Source organism: Cornus florida, unplaced genomic scaffold (genome assembly GCF_030987335.1).
Source record: "Cornus florida cultivar Cherokee Brave unplaced genomic scaffold, ASM3098733v1 CherokeeBrave_3.0.0_Hap2_Chr01, whole genome shotgun sequence".
NCBI lineage: Eukaryota > Viridiplantae > Streptophyta > Magnoliopsida > Cornales > Cornaceae > Cornus > Cornus florida.
Window position 1 is genome coordinate 118,134,130 of NW_026775571.1, and position 21,773 is coordinate 118,155,902.

Consider the following 21,773-nt stretch of genomic DNA (forward strand, 5'->3'; position numbering starts at 1 on the left):
AAGTAGGCCTTCTGTGTGTGCAATAACACCCTGATGACAGGCCAACAATGTCATCAGTGCTCTTAATGTTGGATAGTGAGAGTGCAATGTTACCCCAACCTAAGCAACCTGGTTTCTATACATTAAGGAGCCCTCATGAGAGTAAATCATTACTAGCTGGGAGAATTTGGACAACAAATGATGACATATCCAATTATGATCGATTTATTTGTCAAAAAACATATAATTAAGTTCTTCTACCAGTATGGTTTATTCTTGAGCCTCATGCTGGATGTAAATTCAATACGATACGATATAGTTGGTAGAATCAAGTGGAATGATTGAAAGAAAACGAGTACAGAAGTTGCAAGGTTGAAACTCCCCAATCAAATTTCTTTCTTTTAATTTTTTTTTTCAACTTTTCTTGCTCATTATGGTCCTCGGGGCCCTCATTAACGGACTTATTTATCGTTTGATGCTAACATCATGATGATATGACAAAGATTTTAGTCAGTTTATCCCACGTCTGTTTGTAGTGTTGAATGACATATGGGTCTAAAAAAGATACACAAACGAAAAACCAAAAGAAATGGTTCAACTAGAGAGAATGTATAAAGAAATAAAAGGGGAAAAGAACTTGAATAACTTAAAATAAAATAAAACAAAGGAGTGGGTAGGAGAGTGAAGATAGGAGCTGTACCCTGTGTATCAATTGAAATACAAAGCTTACTTCAGAAATTGCTAGTCTCGTTAATTACCAAAAAAAAGAGGGAAAAAAAGAAAAAAAAACAGCTAGCCTGCCTTCGTCAACTTGAAATAGAAGTACCTTTTTATATGAGCAACTTTAACAGAAACCAAATCCTACATAGAAAGAAATAAAAATCTGTTAAAAAGATTTAAACCCATTTGTGGCACTTTTCAAACCCATTTGATGGGGAACCACACCGGTGCAAATAATTTTTTTGCATCGATCAATTGACAAGTCAGGGATTGTGGAAGCACAGCGACAGTAGTTGCAAATTTTAAGAAATAAAAATCTGTTAAAAAGATTTAAATCCATTTGATGGAGGTACCACACCAGTGCAAATAATTTTTTTGCATTAATCAATTGTCAAGTCAGGGATTGTGGAAGCACAGTGACAGTAGTTGCAAATTTTGAATTTCCAGAGACATCAATTATTCATATAGCCCATTTTCTTTAACAACTTTTTTAAATAAAAAAAAAGTAAAATCATCAAAATCTACAAAAATACATTAACCAGTTGCCGCTTGTAGCTCCACACTTCATAGATTTTCCTGGACTTCTAGTGAATTCAAAAGTTCAAGTTTAGCTGCATTACTTAAAATAATATTGAAGTTTGAAGGAATTTAGAAATGGTCTATACGATGGGAAAAAAGAAGAAGAAAAAGAAGATTATCGTATTCAGAACACAACAAAAGTGGAAAGGTATCCTTAACAAAGAATAATCAACTGATATCTGACATTATGGAAGGTTGCACTACAACCCTTGTGGAGAAGTGTTCCTAATTTTTGAGTCATGTTGAAATTAACACACATGCATATGCATACTGAGATACAGACACAGACAAGGAGGAAAATAACAATGATACTCCTCAGCCATCAGCTCAATTAAATTTTATATTGATCAATTTATAATTTACTGTTTACATGCATACTTTCCATTCTTAATGTTCTCTTTTTCCACATTGAATTTTTTATTTTTTATCTTCCCAAATGACGTGAGTGCCTTACTTTTTATACAATTTATAATATTTTTTACAATTAATCACTATAATTTATCACACTATTTAGTAATTCACTATAGAAGCATCTTGTAGTGAGGATGGATTTCAGACTTAGGGTAGATAAACTTTGATTTTCGTAGTCTCTTTTAGTGTTAATTTATTGCTAGGACATACCCCTTCAAACTTTCAAAGGCAAATATTTTCAAAGCTGTGGTATTCCTCTTCACAAATTTGGTCAATTAAATACTTTTATATTCTTTTAATTACTTACATTCACACAGCGCTTTTCTGTAAGAACTGAATTTACACACTTTAATGTTTTTTTTAAGCTTATCTTCAACATGGTAAAGCTAATGAAGGTTCCTAAATACTTCATTTCTTCCTAAGTTAGCAATGGAGAATTGAGATGACTCATTACAAAAGCAAAGCTTCACATTGTTGCGGCATCACAGAAGTTGAAAATATACTTGTGCAGAGCTCTTGAGTTAGGTAAGATATCATACTACCCTTCATACTTGTTCTCCATTTTAATGAGGGTTGTTAGTTACGCTGTTGTCGGTTATTCTTTGGCTTTAACTTTAGCTTATAAAGTTATCTCCATGCCAACTGACACTTTAAGTCCATCTCAATCAATAATTGATGGCAAAACCTTAGTATCTGCCAAAGAAAAATTCCAGCTTGGTTTCTTCAGTCCAAACAATTCAAATAATCGATACTTAGGAATATGGTACTACAATATCAAACCTCAAACCATTGTCTGGGTGGCAAACAGAAATTACCCCCTTAATGATTCATCAGGCACCATGAAGATTGGGGGCGATGGGAATTTGATCCTTTTCCACCACATTGAAAGTGTCGCCTGGTCTACAAATATCAAAAACATGTCATCAAAAATTATTGTTGCACAGCTCCAAGACTCTGGAAATCTTGTTCTGAGGGATGAGAGCAACGGGTTCAAAGAAAGCTATCTATGGCAAAGGTTTGATCATCCCTCTGATACTTGGTTAGCAGGCATGAAGCTGGGATGGGACTTGAGAATCGGTTTAAACCGATATCTCACATCATGGAAGAGTGAAGATGATCCTTCTCCTGGTGAATTCACTTGTGGTCTTGATCGTAAAGCACCGCCACATTTAGTCCTTCGCAAGGGATCGGTTAAGATATTTCGTAGTGCGACGTGGGATGGAGTGCGGTTCAGGGGGTTATCCGTTAGCCCTGACCTTACCATCATCCCCAAGGTTATCTCTAATTTAGAAGAGTTGTATTTTGAATATGGCCTCTACAATGATGAGTCATAACAAGGATGATGCTAACTCACTCAGGTGAACCTCAACGCCTTTTGTGGAACAGTAGTAACCTTAAGTGGGTTGTCAAGTATAAACTTCCTAACGATGATTGTGATAATTATTCCCAGTGTGGTCCTAATGCTATTTGCACATTTAGTGATATTCCTAGCATGTGCAGCTGTTTTACAGGATACATGCCTAAATCATCACGAGATTGGGAAGAATTTAAACGGTCAGGTGGATGCATTCGCAAAAATCTGTTGAATTGTCCTGCGGGAGAAGAATTTATGGAGCTTGAGGGTGTGACAATGCCTGATTTGTTGGAGTTTTGGACGAACACTAGTATGACCATTGAGGAATGTAAAGCAGAGTGCTTGAAGAACTGTTCTTGTACAGCTTACGCTAATTTATATGCTAATAAAGGGGATCGCGGTTGCTTGCTCTGGTTTGGGGATCTAATTGATGCCAGAAAACAAACAGAAAATCGTAATCTGACGCTTTACATTTGTGTTACAGCTGCAGAACCAGGTACATGATATTTAGCCTTTTTTTAAGAAATGCATTAAATAAAATTGCATAAACTTTTGGCTGGTTTAGATTGAAACTTTATATATATTTATATTCCTAGAGTTAAGGTCACATTCCAAGACGAAAAAAAAGGTGGTGTTGGCAATCACTGCATCAATTGTTTTCCTAGTGCTGTTCATCGTCTCTTGTATCATTTGGAAGAGGAGACCACAGAGACAAAGTAAGTTCTCTATTTTTTCACTCTTAAGATTTGAGTAAGGCAAGCAGAGAAGGGACATTACTTGTTGTAGTAATGGTACGATAATGTCTTTGTTGATTTGTGCAAGTAACGGTACAAGTCAAGTTTGGACCTAGTCCATCCCTCCCAGTACCTTCCCTTATAGCCAAGAAATACTTTAATGCTCCTGTTACTTTGATGATATGGTATCAAAAACTAATTGAATGCTGACACATAGTGATAGAACGCACTAAATAAATGCACTTTTCCTTATGTAACAGGATATAATTGGTTGATAACACCGATGACATGGTATCACCGGTGCAAGGAAGTCTTTTTCGGCAGGAATGTAATTAGGCCCAGACCTATTTGTAGGGTAACCAATTGATCCTTTGCAGCTGTACTGCATCTGAGGGTCCACAATCCTCACATGTATGCACAATCACACGTGTGAGGCTTTTGGACCATCAAATGCAGTACAATGCTTGTGCTGTGTGGCACCTGATCCAAGCTCCTTGCGGACCTATTTTTAGGGCGTTCAGCCAAAATTCACCCAGTCCACAACTCTCAACACCTTCCATTATTGGAGACTATTCTGTATAATAGTCTTAAACTACAAAAGCAAGTAGTACCATGCAAGTCTTATCAAGAAACTAAGAAAGTGATGTCAGGTGATGTTAGATGTTCTTAAAATATTGATTCATTAATGCAATGACAGCATTAATAAGAGTATACCTGTCCCTGTCCCTGACTGACAGATACTCCTGTTGGAAATTAAAAGAGTTAGTGTTTGAATAAAATTTTCTGCATAGAAAAGGAGAAGGAAGAGCTTGATTTTCTCACCAACTTGCCAATTTTGACAATGTCACATAAGCAGATTTCAAATCATTAACAGTGTTTGATCAATTTTTAACAAAGAAAAAGGAAGACTAATAAATCATCCAGCCATGTTCAATTGGATGGGTACCGTCATGAATAATATTGTTATGGGGAAAATCAAGAAAATGATTTATTTAAACAAGTGGCAAACCTAGTAAACTTAGTAGTTGAACCATATAAGTCTATGTCCATGTTCAATATCATGTATGCTTACCAATTCTACGGAACATAATTAATATTATGGCGTTCAAAGATAACCCAGAATGTTTTAAACTTGATCCCATTTGGCCAATTGGTCATGTTCAAATTGAGATCCAAAGACACATTAACTCTTTGCCACCCGATCTTGTCATCTGCTATTGTGCTGCATTTAACAGGTATACGACCAGAGATCCAATCAAGAGGTGAGGAGAACCTAGAATGCCCCTCTTTGATATGGTCACTGTTGCAGAAGCAACTCATAACTTTTCTCATTCAAACAAGATTGGAGAGGGTGGTTTTGGACCAGTTTACAAGGTAATTTCAAATCTATTGCTGAAGTCACATATACTTGAGAGAAAAATCAAAATGAACATAACCCAATTAATTGGTATGGTGGTTGGAAATTGTACGGTCAACTATCAACTGGACAAGAGATAGCAGTGAAGAGGCTCTCAAAGAGTTCCCATCAAGGTCTCAATGAATTCAAAAATGAGGTCAGGTTGATTGCCAAACTTCAACACCGAAATCTAGTTAGGCTTCTGGGATGTTGCATTCAAGGACAAGAGAGAATGTTGATTTATGAATATATGCCCAACGGAAGCTTGGACTCCTTTATTTTTGGTTTCCTCTCAATCCTTCTTAAAGTTGATTAATTGAATTTTATATTATATATGGAAAAAGACAGAAGTTTACTAATTAAAAAAATCATACCACTTTATTAACTCTTAAAAGATCCAGATTTAGATATACTAATCATCCTTCCTTAATATGATCCAAAGCTGGTCCAGGTAACACAAGAATTGACTTCTTTGTATGGAGGCAGCGCTTTGATATCATTGTTGGGATTGCCCGAGGGCTCCTTTATCTTCATCGAGATTCAAGATTAAGAATTATTCACAGGGATCTTAAAGCCAGCAATGTGCTCCTGGACACAGAGATGAATCCTAAGATTTCAGATTTTGGCATGGCTAGAGCTTTTCAAGGAGATCAATCATCAGCAAAAACAAATACTGTGGTTGGAACTTAGTAAGTACTCGAAGATTTTTTTTCCCCCCATTTTTGATTTACCTACTCATCTTCAATTTTTGGTGATTATGTCTTTTGATAATGGCATGCAGTGGTTACATCTCTCCAGAGTATGCAATTGATGGGATCTTTTCGATAAAATCAGATGTCTTCAGCTTTGGAGTTCTAGCATTGGAAATAGTGAGTGGCAAACGGAACAGACAGTTTCACCATCCTGACCATGATCTTAACCTTCTTGGACATGTAATTTTACACCTAATTAAGGCCGTTCTCTTCCTTTTTTGAATTTGTATGGAATGTTATTCCTTGATATATATGTTCTATTAATTTCAGGCATGGAAACTGTGGAATGAAGGAAAAACCTCTGCGCTAATGGATCCCCTGATGGGGGATTCGTTTCCAATGTCTGAGGTATTAAGATGCATGCATGTAGGCCTTCTGTGTGTGCAACAACGCCCTGCAGACAGGCCAACAATGTCATCAGTGCTCTTAATGTTGGATAGTGAGAGTACAATGCTACCCGAACCTAAGCAACCTGGTTTCTATACGTTAAGGAGCCCTCATGAGACTGAATCTTCACTAGCTGGGAGAATTTGGACAATGAATGAGGTGACTAAGACTCTGTTAGAGGGTCGATGAAATATCCATTTACTTGTCAAGAAACATATAATTAGGTTTTTTTTACCAATACAGTTTATTCTTGAGGCTCATGCTGGTTGTAATTTTAATACGACGTGATATAGTTGGTAGAATCAAGTGGAATGATTGAAAGAAAAAGAGTACAGAAGTTTCAAGGTTGAAACTCACCAATCAAATTTCTTTCTTTTAGGTTTTTTTTTTTTTTTTTTTTTTTTTTTTGACTTTTCTTGCTCATTTTGGTCATAGGGGCCAGGACCCTCATAGGGTGCTTACTGATAGTTTTATGCTCTAACATGATGATGATAGGACAAAGAATTCAGTTATTTTAAGCCATGTCCGCTGGTAGTGTTGAATATTATATGGGCCTAAAAAAGATACACCAATGAAAAACCAAAAGAAATGGTACAAGTAGAGAAAATGTATTAATAAAAAATAAATAAAGAAAAGGGGAAAAAGAGAGAAAGAGACCTTGAATACCTTAAAATATAATAAAACAATGGAGGAGTGGATAGAAGAGTGAACATAGGAGCTGTACCCTGTGCATCAATAGAAATACAAAGCTTACTTCAGAAATTGCTACACTCCTTAATTTCCAAAAAAAAAAACAGAAGAAGAATAAGAAGAAAAAGAACAGCTAGCCTGCCTTTGTCAACTTGGAATAGAAGTACCTTTTTATATGAGCAGCTTTAACAGAACACAAATCCTATATAGAAAGAATTAAAAATATGTTAAAAAGATTTAAACCCATTTGATGGGGGTACCACACAATTGCGAAGATTTTTTTTTCGCATAACTCAATTGTCGAGTCAAGGATTATGGAAGCAGAGTGACAGAAATAGCAAATTTTGAATTTCCGCAGACATGAATTATTCATATAGCTAATTTCCTTAAACAATATTTAAATAATAATAATAATAATAATAATCAAAATCTACAAAAATAAATTAATGAATTGCCGCTTGTAAATCCACCCTTCGTGGATTTTCCTGGGTTTTTACTGGACTTCTAGTGAATTTAGAAGTGCAAGTTTAGCTGCATTATTTAAAATAAGATTGAAGTTTGAAAGAATTTAGATATGGTCTATACAATAGGGAAAAAGAAGAAGAAAATGATGATTATCATATTCGGAACACAACAAAAGTGCAAAGCTATTCTTAACATAGAATAATCATTCTGAAAGATGTTTTTTAATAATGTAACCGTGGGGTGTTGTTCCTGGATGTTGCCTATGGTTGACTGGCTAACAATTTCATTGAAAGCTCTCAGATGAAAGGAATGATTTTGAACAATCACACTCCAAATACTCTTTCTGCATATTTGTTTCCTCCTAAGGTACCAACGGAGATTTAAGATGACCGACTACAAAAGCAAAGCTTCATTGAGTGTCTGGCATCACAGGAACTTGGAGAAATTATGTGCAAAGGTCCTGAATTAGGTGGGTTGTGCTCTTTACACCCTTTTCCTAATTTAATGATGACTCTTGTTAGTTCTGCTTTTCTGTGTTGTACTTTTGCTTTCATTTTATCTCATACAGTAATCTCCATAGCAATTGACACATTAAGTCCATACCATTCAATTATTGATGGGGAAACTTTAGTATCCGCTGGAGAAAAATTCCAGTTTGGTTTCTTCAGTCCCAACAATTCAAACAACCGATACTTAGGAATATGGTACTACAGTATCACACCGCAAACCATTGTCTGGGTGGCAAATAGAAATTATCCGGTTAATGACACATCAGGTGTCGTGAAGATTGGGAGCAATGGAGATTTGATTCTTCTCCATCACACAGAAAGTGTCGCCTGGTCTACAAATATCAAGAATATGTCATCAAAAACTATTGTTGCGCAGCTCCTAGACTCCGGAAATCTTGTTTTGAGAGATGAAAGCGACGGTTCCAAAGAAAGATATCTCTGGCAAAGCTTTGATCATCTCTCTGATACTTTGTTACCAGGCATGAAGTTAGGATGGGATCTGAGAATCAGTTTGAACCGACATCTCACATCATGGAAGAGTGAAGATGATCCTTCTCCTGGTGAATTCTCTTATGGTGTTGATATTGGTGGACTACCACAAGTTGTCCTTCGTAAGGGTTCTGTTAAGCAGTACAGAAGTGGACCCTGGGATGGAGTTCACTTTGGTAGCACAACTGTTACACCCAATGTTGCCTTCATCCCCAATGTCACCATTAATTCGGAAGAGGTGTATTATACATATGAGCTCTCCGACGAGTCTACTCTAACAAGGTCCACGTTAAGCTACTCTGGTGCACCTCAACGCCTTGTATGGAACAGTAGTAACCTTGAATGGCTTGTCATGTACTCACTTCCCAGCGACCGATGTGATAATTATGCCCAGTGTGGTCCTAATGCCATTTGCACAATCAGTGATCCTAGGATTTGCAGCTGTTTGACTGGATACACACCTAAATCACCACAAGATTGGGAAATGCTTATCTGGCCTGGTGGGTGCATTAGGAAAAATCCATTAAATTGTCCTGCAGATGAAGGATTTATAGAGCTTGACAGTGTGAAAGTGCCTGATTTGTTACAGTTTTTGATTAACACTAGTATGACGATTGAGGAATGCAGAGCAGAGTGCTTGAAGAATTGCTCTTGTACCGCTTATGCTAATATATATGTTACTAAAGGGGGCAGCGGTTGCTTGCTCTGGTTCAAGGACCTCATTGATATTAGAAAACTAACAGAACCTGGCAATCAGAAGCTTTACATTCGGGTTATATCTAAAGACAGAGGTACTTACTCGCTCTGTATTTTGTTCTAGGAATACATTAAATAGATTTGCTAAAACTCTTCCCTGGCTGAGATTTGGGTTTTCATCTTGATTTGCTTTCTAGTGTCAAAATCAGACCCCAAGAAGAAAAAGAAGGTGGTGGTGGTGGTGGTGGCCATCATTGCATCAATTGTTTTCCTAACGCTGTTCATTGTCTCTTGTATCATTTGGAAGAGGAGACCACACCAACGAAGTAAGTTATCTACACATCTTTAACATTTTGATTTTTTTTTCCCCTGGCTAATATTTTGAATTTTTGAGATATGCAAGCAGAGAATAGAAATTACTTGGGGGCAGTGGTAAAAAGTTTCAACAGCCAAGAAACTGAAAGTAAGTTCTAATCTTATGGTAATCACATTGTAGGATTAATGCTAAAGGTCAAAGTTTGTACTTAGACTGCCTCTCTACATCTTCAATTATTGAGTACCACCTTCTCCCTTACAAGATAAATAGCTAGCACTTTTATCCCATTCTTTATGACCAACCTATCTGTAGCGTGTTCAGCCAAATTTCTTAAAAGCTGACATTGCCAATTTGGGCACACACTTAGGAACCATTATGTGTGCCAGATTGATATAAAAGTAATATATATATATATATATATATATATATATATATATATATACACATGTAGATCACAAGGCTCTCAAAAGGAAAAAATAAAACCATGTTTTAAAAACAATTGTTGTGATTGTAGTTGACTATGTGTAATAAATACTTTTTAGTATAAAATTGAATGGTTACTCTCTAAGTGAATATTAAGGAAGTTTTCTCATATGATGTTAGCCATTCTTAATAAATTTATGCATTGATGTAATGACAGCATTAGTTTAACATATCATGTGTTTCTTGATCATCTAAATGATAAACGGAACTTTCTCGGCATTGGAGAGTTTCCATTGTTTATTCTAATATACATAAAACTATACAAGGACCTGTTCCTGGCTCAGTATCTTTATTTGAGTGCACCCTGTCCTTGTCCTTGGCTAGAAGTTGCCCCCTGGTTGACTGTTTTGGTTAAAATTTTGACAGAATAAGAAGAAAAAAAAAAAAAACGGAATATCCTTTTCACACCGACTTGTCCATTTTGACAATGACTATTGAGCACTTCTGAAATTATTATCATGTATTGGATAAATTTTTTAAAAAGATAAATCAATCAGCCATGTCAATTGGATGAGGAACGGTCGTAAGTAACATTGGTCAAGGGAAGATCAAGAAAAGTAATTCATTGCAGCAAGTGGGAAACATAAACAACTATGAAGTTGAACCATCTGATTCTAAGTAGAAGATTTAGACAACGGATGTGATGCTACAGAATTGATGTTACATAGTCTCCCAAAATGTTTAAAACTTGAAATTCCCTGTGACCACTTAGTCAAGTTACAATTGAGACACAATGTTTGTCATAAAGACATGTTAACCTTTTGCTACCCAACTTGTCATTGTTATAGTTTTGTTATTAACAGGTACACGACTGGAGATTCATACAAATTATGAGGAAAGCCTAGAATTACCCAAATTCAATATGGTGACTATTGCAGAAGCAACTAATAATTTTTCTCATTCAAACAAGATTGGAGAGGGTGGCTTTGGACCTGTTTATAAGGTAATATTAACATCACTAAATTTACCTATATAGAAAGAAGAAACCAAAATAACAGAACCCAAATATTTGGCATGGTGATTGGCAAATGTAGGGAAAACTATCAGATGGACTAGAGATAGCAGTGAAAAGGCTATCAGAGAGCTCCCGACAAGGTCTCAATGAGTTCAAGAATGAGGTCATGTTGATTGCCAAACTTCAACACCGAAATCTGGTTAGGCTTTTGGGATGTTGCATTCAAGGAGAAGAGAGACTATTAATTTATGAGTACATGCCCAATGGAAGCTTGGATTCCTTGATTTTCGGTTCGTCCTCTCAACATCTTGTTATACTTGACAATGAATTTCATGTTAGATATGAATATACAAAAGAAGTTTGCCAGCCAAATAAATTATATCACTCCATTAATTCTTACATCAAGCTAAAATATACTAAATATCTTCTCCTTTTAATATGATTCAAAGCTGGGCCAGGTAACTCAAGGATCAATTTTTTTGTATGGAGAAGGCGCTTTGATATCATTGTTGGGATTGCTCGCGGGATCCTTTATCTTCATCGAGATTCAAGATTAAGAATTATTCATAGGGATCTCAAAGCCAGCAATGTGTTGCTGGACAGTGAAATGAATCCTAAAATTTCAGATTTTGGCATGGCAAGAGCTTTTGGAGCAGATCAACAATTGGCAAAAACAAAAATGGTAGTTGGAACTTAGTAAGTACCTAAAGATTTTTAACCAGGTTAGGTTCAATTTTGATTAATTTATTTATATATCTAACAATGGCATGCAGTGGTTACATGTCTCCAGAGTACACCATTGATGGGATCTTTTCAATAAAATCAGATGTCTTTAGTTTTGGAGTATTAGTGTTGGAAATAGTGAGTGGCAAAAGGAACAGACAGTTCAATCATCCTAATCATGGTCTTAACCTTCTTGGACATGTAAGTTCATAGTTCTGACAATTCTCTTCCTCTGTGGGATTTCTATAAAATATTTTTCCTTGATATATGGGTACTGTTTCAGGCATGGAAACTATGGAGTGAAGGAAAAGCCTTTGGAGTAATAGATCCTGTGATGGAGGATTCATTTCCAATGTCAGAAGTATTAAGATGCATACAAGTTGGTCTTTTGTGTGTGCAGCGATGCCCCGAAGACAGGCCAACCATGTCATCAGTGCTCTTAATGTTGGACAATGAGAGTGCAATGTTGCCCCAACCTAAGCAACCTGGTTTCTATACAGAGAGGAGCCCTGATGACACAGAATTTTCACTGCCGGGAACACAATCTACTACAAATAAGATGACAGTTACAGTCTTAGACGGTCGATAAAAAATCCTTTCTAACTCGCATTTGGTTGTTGAGAGTGCTTTCAAGGGCAGCTAATAAAATTGGGTGATTGAAACTCATCCCAGTTTGACTTGTAATCATATTACATTTCTGTAGTAAGTTAGCTCAATAGATTGTTGTGGCAGCAAACACATTTAACACTTGAATTGCTTGAAATGATATATTATACAATAATATTGTTTAATAATTCAAGGGAAAGGTAAATGATCTATGTGCTGGTGTGGTAATAAAAGTGTTATCAAACTATTGTTCATTTTAATGAATTTCAAGAATTTTAGAAACCGTGTGGGCAAAGATTTGGAAGCTAGAAAAAAAGTGTGCTGGTGCTGGTGCTGGTGTTTGGTACGTGGAGGAAGAAAAACCCTTGTTTTGTAATAATTAAAGTATGGAGAGGGCAGGCCATGCTGTGCCAATTAAAAGGACCGACTGATGCGGAAAATCTAAAAAGCTACTAATAAGCTACATGAGCCATGTTATGTTATGGTGGTCTTCTTGACGAGGACAACTACATCATAAGAAATTTGTAGATTGAAGAAGCACCAACTTATATGCATCAGCTGCTATAAAGAGAGAAACAGATTGAGAATTTCATACCATAAGAATTTTATCTTCTAAACATGTTAACGAACTTTTATATACTACAACCATCGTAGGGCACTTCTATATTTTCATTATTTTGAAATGAAATTCATGGTGCTTTTATATATTAAAACTAATTCGTCATATTTAGCTAAATAAATCCTAATTGGGCTCGGGTCATGGATGGTAGATTCCTTTTTTTATTATTAAAAACACAATCTACAGAGGGGAACAGAATTACAGATCAAATTTTATCGAATACCACCAACAGGCAACATCCAACAACATATAATAATAAATTATTTACAAAACATAAAATAGTAAATTAATAAATACCAAAAGTAAGAAAAACGAAATTCGAAACCAATAAATATAATAATATAATAGAGAGCGAAGTAAAAAATTAAGAGAAATCAGGAGAGAGAGCGAGTGAGAGAAAAAACAGAGCGCACAAAAGACGCAAAAGACGAACCTAATCCAATTCTTGCTTTATTGGACGCGAGGTATGAATCCGATTAGCGGAATGGGTGGTACTGGTACATATCTAATGTGAGTCCTGCCTCGTTTTGTTCCTTTTGATTTTGCGTACTAGATAACGTACTACCATTTTCTTCTTCTTCAGTTTTAATCTTCACCGCTGCTTTTAATGGCAAGTGGAAAATAACGATGTTATGTCCACTACCACCTAATCATTGCCCTAATTGGTAGGAGGGTCCATGTACAGAGAGGCTGTTTAGTCGGTGTAGGTATGTATGTATCACGTACGGTTTTTAGGGGGATCTGGTAGTATCACTTGTTCACCTAATTGAAAAATGATAAAATAAAATACTGTAATAATTTTTAAAAAATTAGATTTGGAGTTTGGCTCGGCAGCCTCGGCTTATGGTTAGGTACCATATAATTAGTACCGTCTTTGGATATCAAGGAACCAAATGGATTTTAAAGGATTGGGAATTTAGGAATGGCAATGGGACGGGTTAGAACGGATTTCTCATTTTCATTCTCATTCCTGTTTAAATTTGGCACCCTAAAATCATTCCATAATCGATTATTTTTTTACTCCTAATCTCCATAGCTGCCCCCGTCCCATCCCCATCCCCGCTTGCCTCGTCTCGCTTTAGAAGATACAAATGAGTAGGGTTATTTAGAAGTGTATAATATATATAATATGTTAAATCGGTAAGTACAATAGTATGGCAGAGACTAATAAAAGTAATTTCATATATAATCGGGACGGTTGCGGGACGGGGAGGCTCTGCCCCTGCCCAAATCCGAACGGTTTTTTTTCTCAACCCCCAACCCCCATCCCCACCACATTTAAATAAACGGTTCTCCAAACCCACTTTAAACAGGGTTGTTCCCCACCGGGTTAGGATAAATTGCCATCCCTAATTAGGATTGAAGTAGACCTGGCAAACGGGCAGGTTGCATTGTTTTGGACCGGGTCAAATCTATCTTGGTCATTGTGCTTGTAACGGGTCTAACATGCCTCTTTCACATGTTATGTACATGATGATATTAATTTGAATCAAACTAGACCAGTAGTGTTGAAATTAGATTAATTGTGTGAAATGATTTTCTCAATGAATAAATCTTACGCTAGTTATTTTTATGGATTAAGTGCAAAAAACTCTCTTGACATACAGACTTTATGCAAAACTAGTTCCGCATGCAAGTCCACAAAATTCAAAAAAGGTGCGTAACAGGTCCCTCTGACCACTTTTTACAAAAAAATAAAACTAAAAATCTCATTTTACCCTTTTATTTCCCATTTTGCCCCTCACCATTTGTGCATAAAAAGGTCCTCACCAATTGTGCATTTAAGGACCCCTACCCCTAAACCCAATTTGTCTCTTTCTCTCTCTCTCTCCATGTCTACTTCAATTCTATGGGGGAAAATTAAAAAACTCAAGCAAAAAATTTCATTGAAGACCCAACAGTAAGATGGTTTTGATGATATATTGTAGTGAAGTTGAAGTCCCAGCATCAGGCGCTAGTTTCGTAGTGCACCGAAGAAGCTGTTATTCTTCAGTAAATGGGCTGCTTTCATTCCATAGCAAAAAAGCAATTTTCTAGACACGAGGACCCAGTAGTTCTTGCTTCACAGACAGCTTGTAAGTTGGTTTTTTTTTTTTTTTTAATATAAAAATTATTATGTCAGTGTGGTGAAATTTTATTATTTTTGTTTAATTTGATGGCTTTTGGAATTTATTGAGTTAAGTATCATATGAGGATTGATTATTGTTTTGGCTAAAGCTTCTGAGATTAATCTGTGATATAAGCTAAATAGTGAAAACCAGAGCAATTTTTTTTTCTATATTTACTTCAATTTCATTTAATTTTTAGAGAAAACTTATATGTGATTTCTTGTTCCTCAGTCAGTGTTAGTGAAGTTGAAGCACTGTTTGAACTATTCAAGAGTATTAGCAGTAACTTGGTTGATGACGAACTAATAAACAAGGTAATGTTTATCAGTATTTTCTACCAAGACTATACCCAGTTCCGGTGAAGTCCACTTCGGCCAGTTCCGGTGAGCTCCAAGCTTCTGCAAAACCCAAGTCAATTCGATGCATTCCTCTTCGGCGAAACCCATTTCAGTTTGGCAACGTGTCCACGCTACCTAGGCCCACCGTTGAAAAAACACATCAGTGAGCTCATAAAACTGAAACAGAGCTTGCCGTTTTTGTTCACCGTAGTCGAATGCAAGTCGATGAGTTCACTGATTTGTCATCGGAGAAGGCAAGCACGCCGTGAAGCTTGCTGTCGATCAATTCACAGGAGCTCGGAATGCAGCTTGGTTTTCGCCGGAATCAATGGTCACTTGTTGAACCCGAACTGAAACAGCGGCTGAAGCTTGCGAACGGTGAACCCGAACTGGAACAGCTGGTGATGGAAACAGAAAGATATGGGTTTGATTTTTTGAACAATATGAAATGATATGCCGATATGGGTTTTGAACTTTTGATTCTTGTAGCAGATAGATAAAGTAAAATATATGGGTTTTGAACTTCTGATTCTTGTAGTTTGCAGTTGCAGAGAGAGAGAGAGAGGGGTAAGTTCAGAGTTGAGAACGAGAATAGCGATGGAGGCGGAGGTTGAAATGATTTACCCTAAAACAGATTTGCCCGAATGATACATGGTGTGCATATATATATATATATATATATAATTGATAAATTTATTTATATTTTAAAATATGAAAGGGCATGTTTGGTTTTAAATTTAATTATATTCAGGTTTAGATTATCCCCATTTTATACATTTTGAGGTTTATATTATCCTTCTGCCAAACAAACCCTATTTTATACAAATTTGGACAAAAGGATCATTTTACATGGCCGGTATTTATAATCATTAATTTATTCAACTGAAGTGAAAGTATTATCGTCATTTTACACCATCAGGGACCTAATGGCACCAAATTGATAGTATAGTCGGATTTTTTTTTACCACACAGGGACTGATATGCACTATATCTGTAATAACATGGTCATTTTCATTCATTTCCCTTTCTCAGATTTTCACGGATATTTTTTTTTCCGTTGATCTTTTGCTTTCTGAGTTCAGTTCCTCGTCGCTTAGTGTCGTCTCGAGTGCTCAGGAATGATTTCTGAGACTCTTTTCTTTGGAATGACAACTTCCTTTGAGGACCGAGTCATTTCTACAGTTTTCGTTTTTCGACACTATTCATTTTTTGTCCTTTTCCTCATTTAATCTTTTTCCCTATTTTGTCTTTTCCCCGTTTGTCACTTTGTTGGCATAACCACACTTCTTGCATTCGGAGTTGGTTTTTGACTTCATATATCTTCATTCTAAGTAGTTTCCACGAAATACGTATCTTTACTTTTGCAAGAAAGTACTCTGGTTACTCCCGGTGTCCATAGGGGCATGGATGCAAAGTTCTTTAGAAACTTTTTCTTTTCTTGGGGGGGTGTTTTTCGTAAATATCTTTTGAAGATATTTTATTTCAGGGGTATCTAAGAAAATATCTTTTGGAAGATATTTTCATTCTGGGGCAGTTTCGCAGTTTTCACTTTTTGGAAGGGCCATTGTGCAATTAACGAAAGTTATTGCTAAATGCCTTATTTTGAGCCTGGATCCTCGTACAGGATTCATTTTCACTTTTTGTCGAGTCGTGTACTCTTAGAATTCCCTTTTGGTCGATATTTTCTAGTTTCAGGATTTTTGGCCCCGGTTAGTGCCAAACTTGTTTAGGGCATAACTTTCTGCTCGGGACTCAGTTTTCGACGCCGTTTCTTCCGTTATTCATATTTTCTTATTATGAATCTTTTTATTTCATAGAGTTTTGCCGTTTGAGCACTTCTGTGCAAATTTGACTTTTTCAGACCCGGCGGGGCCCGTTCGGGGCACTTTTAGGATTTTTCTATAAATAGGGTGTGAGACAAGAAAATATTTGAGTTTTCTCTCTCTCTCCTCTCTTCTGGCCGGAATCCATGGCAGCCATCTTCTCTCTCTTATTTTGGTCCACTTTTCCTTGATGAAAAGTCTTCGGCTTTAACGTTTATTGTTCCCCTCGACGTGCTCTACCATTCCCCTTTATTAGAATTCAGTTTTGGCCATTTCTTGAGTTCAAGTTTGGATTCAAGTTGTGAATTTGATGGGGCTTCCTTGGGGGTTATGTTCACGGTGTTGTCCCCGACAAAACCTAGAAGTTTCTTCGGATTCGGAGCACATTCATTTTGGTGGGGATTTGAGATTTCATCTCAAATGGAGGTAGGGAATATTTTAGGATTAATTGAGTGTTGTATTATGTATTTCCCATGATTATACAACCTATATGTATGCCATGTATCAAACCTAAAAAGTTAGTAACATTTAATTCTTTGTATAAGATTAAATTTTCATGATGATGTATAACTTGGATTTGAATTGTGGCATGCTAGAAAGTTTAGTTTTAATATATTTGTTAACATATATTTAATTGGGATTATTTGAATAAAAGTTGCATCTTTTATTTAATATTTTTCTTTATGAAAGATTAATTCCCATGGCCATACTTTACATGAAATGAACTTGTGTTATACTTTTAAATTAAGTCTTGGTATATTCTTTAACATACTTTAAATTGAGAGTATTTGGTTGAGTTTGAAATTCTAGAGACTTTAATTAAATGAATTAATTAAAATCTATTTTGTGGTTTCATTGGCTTATTAAGCTTTTGAATGCATATATGTAATGACCATGATTTGTTCTTTAACATATATTAAATTGAGGCTATTTGAAAATGATGTGAAATCTAGAGAATTTAATTATTTTGATTTAATTAAATTCTATCTTGTTTATCTATGGATTTAATCATGTTTTAAAAGTTGCTTCTATGTTGAGATCATGGATTTGGACTTGTTGAGTATTCACTTGATTATGTTTTAAGCATTGAAGAGTATTGTTGTTAAATTTATATTCACGAGAACTTGTTTCCAATATTAAATATATGATTGACTTGTGTAATGAATTGTACACTTCCTGTTGACATTATGTATGCCATTTTAGAATTTGAATCCTGAGACATGGATTGTGTGGTTTCAACCTACTTGTGCATGGAAGATGATTTCGTGCATTATATAAATTAAGTATAAGTTGTGAACTTATTTGGTATATTTTGGATTCTCTTGGAACATTGTTGTTACATGTGACATGGCTAGAGTTTGACTTTAGTGCGGGAGGTATGAGTTCTCCCCAATTGAGATAGTGCGCACTTAGGGTGGTCTTCCCTGCGGGTTAGTGGCCGGAATAACCGTTGAGGTCTCGGTAGAATTCCGAGCTTAGATGTCCAAGTCTTCCATTATTTGTTTTCGCATTCAATTCCAAGTTAACAATCATGTTTATATTGTGACTTGTGGTTTTGGCTATTGGTGATTTTGATGTTGTTAAGTACATCCATGTTTATGATGTTAATGAATCATTTTGATGTTGTTAAATACATCTATGTTTATGATTTTAATGAATCATTTTGATGTTGTTAAGTACATCTATGTTTTATGATTTTAGTGAATCATTGTGAACTTTGATGTTGTTAAGTACATTATGCCTTATATATTCAAATGTGGTTTAGAAATGATCTAGGGTAGCTTAGGATGCTCCCTGAGTCTCATCTTGACATAGACGTTAGGTGGCATGAGCCCCTTTAACATGTTTCACCTTAAGGTGATAAAATTGTAAAACGTAGGTCGATGCATGCTCATTTCCTACAAGTAGCTTTATGTTACTCACCCATGTAGTAGAGTCATTTTTTAGGTACAAGAATTAAAGTTAAGACTCTCATTATGCTTGGATGACTTGTGAACTTGAAGATTTCCATTTTTGTGAAGATTGGCTTGAAATGCCTTTGTAACTTTATATGTCAAAAACATGTATATTTGATTCTAATCATGTAAAGTGTATATGAATACACTCCTTTCAATGTATTTGATATGTATGACATGAGGTCAAGGGCCATAGACTTTAAACTTCAAGTGTATGTACTTAAATTTTAAGTTTTGTTTTGAAATGTATTCTTTTCTAACCTTGAGGTTTGGCATGTCAAATTTTGTAAACATCATGTAATGAGGCCATGGGCCATTGTAATACATTTCAATATGTAAAGTATACTTGTGAGCATGCTTATATAGCTTAAAAACATGTTTTTTGTTCATATTCATGTTGAGGTTTGAGACTTGGGTGAAGTCTCAACAATTCTTGATCATAGCAGGTCTTATAGTAGGTTTTCGTGGTGTTTCGGTCATCCAAAACTTCATTTCGGTCGACCGATGGCATTTGGAATCATCAAGACACAGTAAAAACTCATTTCCAGTAGCCATTTCTACTGTTCAGGGCTATTTCGGTCGACCGATGGTTCATTTCAGTCTACCGAAGTAACCACACCTCAAAAACACGTTTTCAGTATAAATTTTGTTCAATTCGATCGTCCGATGGCTCATTTCGGTCGACCGAAATAGGTAGATCCCGAGCATAACTTCAGTTCAGTTTTAGCGTTGTTCTTCCGACTTTAAATGGTCATAACTCCTTCGTTTTAAATCCAAATGGGGTGATTCTTGAGCCTAAATTCATGGATTTTGAGTCAGTTTTTCAATGGTACCAATGCCATTCTTAGATTCCAATCACAGTGGGAGTTATTCATATTTTAGTGAGAGGGTATCAGTTTTTGCTTAAACCGGGAAAAAGCATTTTGTGGATTCTTGTCTAATGTTCTTAGAACCTCTTGGAATGTTGTGAAATGAATAAATTAGGTTGTTTTCACTTTTTTGACTCGTTTAGAGTCAAATTTCTCCTTTTAATTGTGAGTTGACCGTTGTAATACCCCTAATTTTAAAAGGACAGTTCTGGAATTTAATTATTGTATTTAATTGTATTTTATTTTATTATGTGTCATTTTATTGGATTATTTGCTTGCATTCTTGACTTAATTGATTTAGTTAGACTATTTGTTTTAATTGTCTTATTTGGTTAATTGTATAATTGATTTAGTTTTAATTGCCTTATTTGGTTAATTGTATAATTGATTTATTTGTTTTAAATTGTCGTGATACTTAGGTGGTTTTAAATTAATTATTTAATCATTAAATAAATTAGAGTTTAATTTTTTTTATATGAAATCATGTGTTGGGCCGATCACATTAGAGCTCAGTAGATAATTATACGTGGATTAGGGTTTTGGGAGTAAGCCTATAAAAAAACTCTGTTATGCCTTAGCCTAGGGTTTTGGTAAGAGCATAACACAAAACAGTTAAACGTAGGGATAGGTTGTGACAACAGTGAGATACAGAGGGAGAAACATAGAAAAGGATTGCAGAGGCAGAGGATTAGAGGTTCAATCTGAAACTTAAAGGCAAGTTTCTGTTCCGCTCTATTCTCTTTAATCTGTGTTCTGTACATGCTTAGCAAGACTCTTGGAATTAAAATCAGACTTAATTGCATCTTTTTTGCATCTGTAATTAGTGTTTAATTGCATGGAAGTAAATCTGTTAATAGTTGTTTAAAAAATTCAATCTAAAACTTAACTGCCATTGTGAAACAACTTATGTTTTAAATGTAATTTGTGTTTTAAATTCATATCTTGATTTAATATCATTGTGTATGACTAATCTGGAAGAGGATGGGACTTTCAAACATGGATAAAACTAAGTTCAGAGATTTGAATTCACCGGAGTCAGAGAAGACGAGAGAAGAACAGGCTACGGCTCTTAGGGGTGAGAGCAGGCTCAAAAAAACGGAAGGAGCCTGCTCACACAAAGCTAGAGCCGGCTCTCTAGGGTTGAGAGCCAGCTCTCAACAACCTAGAGCCGGCTCCCAAGGGTGGGGAGCCGGCTCTCCTTGCCCAAAGAGCAGGCTCTTCAATTTCTAGAGCCTGCTCTCTCCTATTTGTGCGTCTATTTTGGATTTTAAGGATTGTTTGGTTAGGACTGATTTTTAAAGCTATCTTAAAGCTACTAGAGGGTGAATTTCACTGATAAAAACTTGTAAAATAATAGTGAAACATTAATTTATAAATTGATTTAATCAAGGAATAACATTCAGTTAGGAAAACTAGTAACCTTCACACTGTCTGGTGGGTTTTATGTTACTGGAATTTGGCAGAGTGTATATATATAATTTAATTATGTATAATCATATATTTTTCCAGCGTAATAAGTATAGTGAATTAATTATGTTTAACTATACTTGGGTTGGATTTACATTGAATACTCAAACGGTTGTAGTTGTATCGTTTTATTGACTGATTTAGACAATAAACTATGTATTGGACTGTGGAATTTCTGTATTATATAATTTACTGTTTTATTGTATTTATACAGAAGTATAAGAATAGTAAGTGCGTGAAACTATCTGTTCTTGATTTGGAATGAATTGATAGAGTTGTTTATAAACTCTATCAATCTAAGGATTTTGTGGAGGATTGGAATACTGCGACTTGTATTAGCATTTTAAAAG

The 21,773-nt window shown here is 35.6% G+C and overlaps 3 protein-coding genes across 3 annotated transcripts; all 3 read left to right on the forward strand.

The window, feature by feature from the left end:
• Positions 1-2,255: 2,255 nt before the first annotated feature.
• Positions 2,256-3,023, forward strand: LOC132281765 (S-locus-specific glycoprotein S6-like). Its single transcript, XM_059783437.1, has one exon. The coding sequence runs from the start codon at positions 2,256-2,258 to the stop codon at positions 3,021-3,023; it is 768 nt and encodes a 255-aa protein (XP_059639420.1).
• Positions 3,024-7,974: 4,951 nt separating this feature from the next.
• Positions 7,975-9,285, forward strand: LOC132281776 (S-locus-specific glycoprotein S6-like). The gene has a single exon (XM_059783446.1). It carries the CDS (start codon positions 7,975-7,977, stop codon positions 9,283-9,285), a length of 1,311 nt encoding a protein of 436 aa, XP_059639429.1.
• A 272-nt stretch (positions 9,286-9,557) lies between these two features.
• Positions 9,558-12,227, forward strand: LOC132281785 (G-type lectin S-receptor-like serine/threonine-protein kinase SD1-1). Its single transcript, XM_059783456.1, has 6 exons — positions 9,558-9,624; positions 10,764-10,903; positions 10,995-11,205; positions 11,374-11,611; positions 11,689-11,839; positions 11,922-12,227. The coding sequence occupies exons 1-6, from the start codon at positions 9,558-9,560 to the stop codon at positions 12,225-12,227; spliced, it is 1,113 nt and encodes a 370-aa protein (XP_059639439.1).
• Positions 12,228-21,773: the final 9,546 nt, after the last annotated feature.